Consider the following 8,398-nt stretch of genomic DNA (forward strand, 5'->3'; position numbering starts at 1 on the left):
ACCCTATACTGTGTGTGTGTGTGTGTGTGTGTGTGTGTGTGTGTGTGTGTGTGTGTGTGTGTGTGTGTGTGTGTGTGTGTGTGTGTGTGTGTGTGTGTGTTTCAGGGACGTAGGCCAGGCTACTTCTCCTTCTTGGATCCCTTCTCCCCTGGTGTCTGGCTCTTCATGCTTCTGGCCTACTTGGCTGTCAGCTGCATACTCTTTCTGGTGGCCAGGTAAAGAGCTCACCACTAAAAGACATTTTACAGATGAGAGAGAGAAAGAGAGAGAAACAAATGAGAGACAAACAAAGAGGGTAGAATACAGAGAATAAAACCGTAAAAAGGTTTGTTTGGGGGTTATACAGCGGAGGAAATAGGTGTCTGTTCTCTTGCCTTTCTTCGCTCTCTATCAAGTCTATCTTCCACATCCCAGCGAAAGACATGTTCTCCTCCCTGTGGTGGGTCTCCAGCGTCATACTGGCACCTGCTGGTCAGGGAGGGAACTGGCACGGCAGCTGCTGCAAATCATTATTGCTTATACAATTGAAATGTTTTTAAATTTCACCGCATATTATGAAGAAGCAAGAAAAATGCAAATTTATGTCTTATGTAACACCTTCTGGAATCAAATTATCTGTCGCCAGACAAGAAGAAGAAGAGAGTTCTGTGGGTATTATACCGTAATTTAATTGAGTGGTGTGATTTGTCATGACAATATGAATAATATACACTTTCTGTTTTTGCTGAGGTTTGCTAAGAACAGTATTTCCTCAGCATAAATGTGCATTAAAGGATAGGTTCACGTTTATTCAGGTCTGTCCTAAAACAATACTCACATGCCGAAATCTACATTTGCTGTAATTTTTATTGTCACAGTTTTAATGATTTAATTATTGCTCAGCATTCTGAATTTGACAAATCAAGTGGGTGTTTACCAAAGTTACAGTCTTTGTAGTATGAACGTTCTTCTTTGTGTTGCTGTTCCTGCACCACAACCCAGCAAGTAAACACAGTCCGGGGAAACATAAAGAGGAAATTTCCTTCTAAAATTGTAAAAGATACCCACTTGATTTAGGTAAGGATTTTTTTAGAGCCAATTTGAACAGGAAGAATGTTTAAGGGAACAGTGACTCTTTCAATGTGAATGTGGGCATGTGAGTGTTGTATTAAGGCTGTATTGGACTTGTCCTTTACATTTGTTTTCCTTTACAAGCCTCAAATGTTTGCATTTTCTATTAATTTTGGCAGATCAGAAGGAAATCATGCCCTAGTTTTAAGACAGACTGTTGCACACAACAGTTGTCACAACGCTTTAGATTCATGCAGCACCATTTGAACATACCAATTACATTGCCTTCACCCACACTGTTTAAGTAGGCTGCACAGGTGGAATGAAAAGCAGGTTGGTTCTCTCTAGAGAACCAAGGTGACTTTGTGCTCAGTTGACTGTTGTTTTGCTCTGTGTCTGTCTCTCGTTTTCTTTCTCCATTTTGCTCGCTCCCTAACTCTTGAGTTTTGCTGTCTTCAGAATACTTAATCCCACTTTCATTTCCAGTCTTGTTGGCTGTATTCCTCCTCTAACTCTCTCTCTCTCTCTCTCTCTCTCTCTCTCTCTCTCACTATGTTGCCTGACCCCATTGTCTCGTTCTCCCCAGATTGACACCTTATGAGTGGTACAACCCCCACCCGTGTCTAAAGGGTCGCTGTAACCTGCTAATCAACCAGTACTCACTTGGCAACAGTTTCTGGTTCCCTGTTGGAGGCTTCATGCAGCAAGGATCCACCATTGCTCCCAGAGCTCTGTCCACACGATGTGTCAGCGGAGTGTGGTTAGTAATGCTGACATTGGCACACAAAGAGTGCATTTGCATGTTTTCAGCTTTCAAAACCACTCAGGCATACACATTCAACAGACACATTCAATTATGTTCTGTGAACGAGCTTCATTCCAGATTTCTAGGACATCAGGGTTTAAGATGAGATAGTGATGCCATCTGTGCGTGTGCATACGTGAGACATTGTCTGTGTAAGTCTGCCTTTGCAGCTAAAACTTCCTTTCATCCAAACCATGCATTGTCACCTTTATCCGTACACACCCACCCACCCATTCATGCATCCACCCCGCCATCCACTGATAATCCTGCAGTGTCTTCTCCTCTCATTTTCCCTCAGGCAATCTATCTTCATACACCAGCCTGCCCATTTACATTTTTGTAGGTGAATACATATGTTCTTGTCCCCTGCCTTTCCTCTACAGGTGGGCCTTTACATTAATCATCATCTCATCCTACACCGCCAACCTGGCTGCCTTCCTAACAGTCCAGAGGATGGAGGTACCGATAGAGTCAGTCGACGATCTGGCAGATCAGACGGCGATAGAGTATGGCACCATGCACGGAGGATCCACAATGACTTTCTTCCAGGTCAGAGGTTACATACTTCATTACATATGATAGGTCATTGTGTCACAGCCACACACATACACACAGACTCACCCAAGGGCCTGCAGTGATCAGTGGGCCATCAGTGAAGTTATGTTATCCTCCTCATCACTTTCCTGTCCTTCGTGTCCTTCCTCCTCCAACCAAAGGTTTTATCTGTTTCCTGTCTGTTCCTTGCCACAACCATTTAGTATCCGTATTCTCAGGGAGATGAGGCACTGTCCAGGTCCCTAAGAGAGGCACACCCTATCCTCTTTCATCTTCTAAAGATTTGACCTCAGAGAGAGAATTAAGAGTGAGAGAGTGTGAGAAACAGAGAAAGAGTGTGTTACAGGGAGAAGGACAGTGAAGGATGATGTGGAGGGAAGGAAAGAGATACATTAGCCTTGTCTTTCTTTGTGCTTTCATGTTCACTGGACCTTGAAAAACTCAAGGAAGACAGGCCAAGAGAAAGTAGAGGACAGGTAGAGATGTTAAGTGAAGATTCTGTTGTAAACTACATGGAAAGTGGAAAAAGATCGGCTAAAGAAAAAAAAACATTCACATTTTACTGCAGCAAACCTTTTGGAGAATTTAAATAAATAGAATAATAAAGGAAAACTACTTTTGCAAAACTGAGAAATGATGTACCTGCGACTGCTAGACTTTTGTTTACTGTCTCTTTCACATCTGAATGTGTCTGTGGCTCCTGATTGTGTCTCGCCACTCTGCAGAACTCTCGCTACCAGACATACCAGCGTATGTGGAACTTCATGCACTCAAAACAGCCCAGTGTGTTTGTGAAGAGCACAGAGGAAGGCATCGCCCGTGTCCTCAACTCCAACTATGCCTACTTGCTCGAGAGCACCATGAACGAGTACTACCGCCAGAGGAACTGCAACCTGACTCAGATTGGAGGACTGCTGGACACCAAGGGCTACGGCATTGGCATGCCCGTGGGTGAGTGGAGAATGATGGACTGGAGAATTAGATGGGGGAAAGAAGATAATACAAATAAGGGAAGAGAAAAGGAGAACTTAACAATTAACTCACATAGGTAGGAGACTTGATGGATGTCACTGGATGAGACAAAAGACTTACGTCGAAAACACATCAAGTAGTAGCGAAGTGGTAAGCTGCTATGCAATATTAAAATATCTAGGGAAAGCTCCGGCGGCCGCTTCAAGCTCAGCGAGCCATGGCCGGTAGAGAAGTGTGGCCAAACTAAAAGTTGGGGATAGCCAACCCAGCCAGACAATACCGCAGCCAACCAGTTACAGAGTCATGTGACTCCTTTGACATGTTTACAAAGAATTTCTACCTGCTTATTGCGGCGGGCCGCATTTCGCCGCTGCTTGGAGTGTTTTCGGCTTTATTGGAGAAGTAGAGGGGAAAGGGAGTTCAGCGTAAAATAAACGCAGCAGAGGACAAAACTGATGGTTTTGCTTAGATACACTGTATAATTCATTTTGAAGCTAAGAAGGGGGAATAAAGAGCAGGGGCATTGGTGGAGGATACACCATAAACATCACATTTGAGAGATGAATTGAAAAGTAAAGTGTCAGCAAAGCCATTAACTGCTATCATGGGGGAAAAAATATGCAAAAAGTGAGAAACTAAAAGAGACATACAGCTAGACTTTAATAGAGCGGCTGTTCCCATGCTGTGAAGGGAGAAGGGAGGACGAGAGAAAGGGAATTTAAAATATTGTTCCTGTTGAATGTGGAACTCTTGCTGAACGACTGGCTTGCTGTTCTGAGAGTATAAAAACAGGGTTTACTTACACTTTGATCTCAGCTAGAGTCAATCTCTAGACAAGGAAAAAACACACCTTGAAGTAAACAAGATTAATTTCATTTCCTTTGATCTTTAGAAGATAAATATACCCACTCTTTAGTAGCTAAGTTCCCATACCGCATACTGTGATGTAACCTGTAGAACACTGTGAAATCCTTGTAAGCCATTTAATCTTAAATTAAACATCTTCATTTTTGTTGAAACAAAGTTGTCTAATGGAGTGACATCATTTTCCATTCACCACGGTACATCAGAAGCAAAAGTCATTAAAATGTCATTCGATTTGACAAAGTGGAATGTTTGAACTCTAAACAAGTAGATATTTTTGTCTAAAGGTTCAGTTTTAAGTTGGAATACCTCATTAATAGATTTTTCGCATTGTGCAGGTTTGAGCTTTGCCCCTCTCTTCCCTTCAGGGTCATTGTACCGAGATGAGTTTGACCTGGCCATCCTCAAAATGCAGGAGGACAATCGTTTGGAGATCCTGAAGAGGAAGTGGTGGGATGGTGGCAAGTGTCCAAAGGAGGAGGACCACCGTGCCAAAGGTTTGTCTCCGGTTAATCCCCATCTGCTTGTTCTTCAGCTCCACTTCAGCTTGCAAGACTGTGTGTTTGGAACAACATTTCAATTTAGTTGCCTCTTTCAAATCCCTCTTTCCGTCATGTCTCACTTCCCCTACTATATCCTGTTGTCTCCAGGTCTGGGCATGGAGAACATCGGCGGCATCTTCGTGGTGCTGGTGTGTGGCCTGCTGGTGGCTATCTTCATGGCAGTGCTGGAGTTTGTCTGGATGTTAAGACAGGCCCCAGGAAATGAGGTGAGAGAGGGCTATCTAACCTGCATCTGCTTTGTCTCCCTCTCCCCTCCCTGCTGGCACCCTCCCCCTCGCGGAGCTGCTAGGCTTTCCCACAGAGCACAGCTATAACAGGAAGTGTAGCAGGTGTATTTGTCTTCCTCTGGGTTCCACTGGACACCCAGCCTTCCTTCGTCCAGCCTATGTGACATAATCAGCACAAATCCAAAGATATACGTACCTCACTTATACCTCACTCAGAGTACATGCATATATCGATTATTTTCTATTTATAGCAGTAGAAGACTCATAAATATATATATTTCATAAAATATCTTACACAATATAGAATATTGAATGTAGTTCGATCTGATTGGTGTTGAAAACATGCTCACAGGGTGCTGCCATAAATTGTGGTTGTAGTTTTCTCTTAGCCTTAATCCAATCATCATTTTACTTAAAAGATGCTTGGCATTGTGTGCACGTCTTCCTTCAGTTGTCAGAGACCAGAAGTCATTCATTGCTTTAGAGATGAATAAAGACAGTAATGGATTAGATGTGGACGTTAACCAGATATGGGTAGAAGATTTCTACTTAACATAGATTTAAGACCTATAAGTATTTTTCCCTGTGAAAAGTCACACAGATAGTGTGTTATTATTATAATCCTAAAAACGGTATAAATGATAAATCAAAACTATATATGTACATGAATAGTTTAAAATCATATACATTTCAGTGTAGCTTATTCTGAAGTGGGGACTAGAAAGCAATATGAGGAGTGTGTCCAGTCTTGTCACAGAACTCCGGCTATTTGGAGAGGCATTTTCTTCAGGACAAATAAAAGGCCAATTTAAAATTTCCAGAAAATCATCAGTTCTGTAACTGAAGTAGCTCGGCTGGGCTGTTCTTACAGTGGTGACACCATTAACTAGAAATGGTCAAGTAGAGAAAGATGTGCATGCAGTGTTATAATTATTTCTGATGTGTTTCCTTTAAAATATATAGAATAGAATAATTGTCTTTTCAAATGGACTCCGCACTGTGATTTTAATTCAATAAACATTCAGAATGTGAAAGTCAAAACCGCATGTGATTTCTTCTTTTTGAGCAGCATAGATTGATGTTTCACTGTATGTGTGTGTGTGTGTGTGCGTGTGTGTGTGCGTGCGTGCGTGCGTGCATGTGTGTGTGTGTGCGTGTGTGTGATAATTAGCCTTTCACCTTAGTTTCAGTGTCATGTCTGTCATTGTAATGGATAATTCCTGTGTTACATGTCTGTATGTGTCTAAAAATGAAGTTTAAAATTCCATATGTATATATGGATCTGTTGTGATTTTTACTGATAGTTGTTAAAGCTACACCAGCCATCTCCCTGTTTTTTTTCCACTGTACACTGATTCTAATGATTACATGTATGTGTTACATGTCTGTGATGTTTATCAGTTTGTCCTGATCAAGTCAGTCAGTCAGTGAGTTGTCTGGCCTCTCTCCCTTTCTCTCCCCCTCTTATCCCCCTCTCCCCTATCTTTTTTTCTCCCTGTGTGTGTGCTCGCAGCAGTCAGTGTGTGAGGAGATGCTACGGGAGCTCCATGGGATCGTCCTGTGTCGCGACAGCCTGCAGGTGAGGCGTCGGCGGACGGCTTCGATGCTGCGGCCGCGGCCCTTACCCCTGGAGGAGCGCCGGGCACGAGCTGCCGCCGTCAGCCTCAGCAACGGAAAGCTGTGCGGGGGCACCGGACTGCCTGAACCCCTCTCTCACAGACTGGCACAGGAGGCTGCCCTGGTTGCGAGGGGGTGCAGCCACATCCGCATTTGCCCCGAGTGCCGGCGCTTCCAGGGACTGAGGATGCGTCCTGCAGGGGCCACTGGGGCCCTCCCTTCTCCCACGCACAGTGAGGAGAGCATAGAGTGGGACAAGACCACAAATTGCAGTGAACCTGAATAACGGCCAGCGATTCCAACAGGACTGACTTTCCCACCTCACCTCTCTACTTTCCAGGGATCAATGATCACATCGTATTTTTATTCAGCCAGTCGGGGCTTGATCTTAAAGGGCAGGACAGTGCTTTGTTTTGCCCTAGAGGCAACAGCCAGTAGTCAGTTTTGGAGTCTCCTTGGGTGATTTTTTTTCCTTGGTCGTAGGAGAAACTGATGAGTCTGTCTCATTGTGGTCTGTTCCTGTTGGCCCTTAGTACTGTGTCAAACAGGACGGACAAAAACAGCTACGGGGCATTTGTACTATGCAGTATTTTCAGTCATTTATCATTGTGCTGTTTCTTTTTTTTCCTTTTTAAATTATTTCAGTCCTCTGTTGGATTATCAGTACTGAATATTGTTATTCTATTGTTCTTAAAAAAAAACTTTAAAGAAGTTCCTTTTTTATCTGACAATTTACTGTATGAACATGTATTGCCTCTGAAGAGCTGCAAAGATGAACAGACTAATGCAAGGTCATCCTTCAAATCCTTTTATTTTGAAAGTGCCAAAAAACCATAAGTATTATCTTGTGGCTAAAAAAAGCACCACAGCCTTGAGAAGACAACAAACTCAAATGAACCTAGAAAACAAAGAGAGACATACAGACACACAGACTTATTTTATAGTAGTGATATTCTATTAAAAAATGTTTTAACTGTTGGTATCTCTGAAAGACAGCGATGCATGTCTTTCATTGCTGTGGTGGCTGAGTAGCTGAAAGAATGATGTCCTGTTTTGAATACCTGCTTAAATACATGATGGCTACACACACAATGACATCCATTCATTTCCTTCTTCCTCTGTTTCTTGACATTTCTTTCTCCTCCGTCTGTCCTACATCTTTGACAACATGGCAAATGTATTGTCTCATCTCTTGTCCTTTTTATGATCTTTCACTTAAAAATAAACACACAGTCTCCTGCACAGTCTGTAAGAGATCAGAGGTATATGTGCTGTATGTGTGAATGAAACCCAGCTTATATCAGAACCGAAAACATGAAGTCCGTGGTAAAGCAAAAGTGTTTTTTTTTTATATCTGCAGTTGATTTGATTTTTTTTTAAATGTCAAGCATTTAAACCTTTACTCAATGTGATGTTTTACACACTGCTTCGAGGAGTATTTCAATTCAGATCAGTTGAGAGGCTCACTGACATTTTCATACTTTTCTTTTTTGCAAAAACCCAAACCAAGCTTAGAATATATGAACCGGGTCTTTAAAAAAGAGATTTTTAATGCAAACTGATAAAGAATCAAACTAAACTAGTTGGTTGTAGTTATGGAAAGAATAGGCAACAGGATTCGTAAGTTACTTCCTGCATAGACTGTGACACGCCTTATTATTTTCCAACTGAACCGACTGGTTTGACGGTGTTACTGTATATGATAGCCTGACTGTTGCACAGTGGGTATCAACAGTCATTCACCT

The 8,398-nt window shown here is 42.4% G+C and overlaps 1 protein-coding gene across 1 annotated transcript in view; it reads left to right on the plus strand.

Annotated features, from left to right (window-relative positions):
• Nucleotides 1-7,918, plus strand: part of grik4 (glutamate receptor, ionotropic, kainate 4) — a 327,233-nt gene extending 319,315 nt beyond the window's left edge. Inside the window, exons 17-23 of the mRNA XM_028573124.1 lie at nucleotides 106-215; nucleotides 1,637-1,810; nucleotides 2,239-2,404; nucleotides 3,136-3,361; nucleotides 4,615-4,743; nucleotides 4,897-5,015; nucleotides 6,550-7,918. Of these exons, the coding sequence (XP_028428925.1) occupies nucleotides 106-215; nucleotides 1,637-1,810; nucleotides 2,239-2,404; nucleotides 3,136-3,361; nucleotides 4,615-4,743; nucleotides 4,897-5,015; nucleotides 6,550-6,939 (1,314 nt within the window). The 3' untranslated portion in view covers nucleotides 6,940-7,918. The remainder of the gene's footprint in view (nucleotides 1-105; nucleotides 216-1,636; nucleotides 1,811-2,238; nucleotides 2,405-3,135; nucleotides 3,362-4,614; nucleotides 4,744-4,896; nucleotides 5,016-6,549) is intronic.
• The last annotated feature ends 480 nt before the right edge of the window (nucleotides 7,919-8,398 follow it).

This window comes from Perca flavescens, chromosome 3 (genome assembly GCF_004354835.1).
Source record: "Perca flavescens isolate YP-PL-M2 chromosome 3, PFLA_1.0, whole genome shotgun sequence".
In the NCBI taxonomy this organism is placed as follows: Eukaryota; Metazoa; Chordata; class Actinopteri; order Perciformes; family Percidae; genus Perca; species Perca flavescens.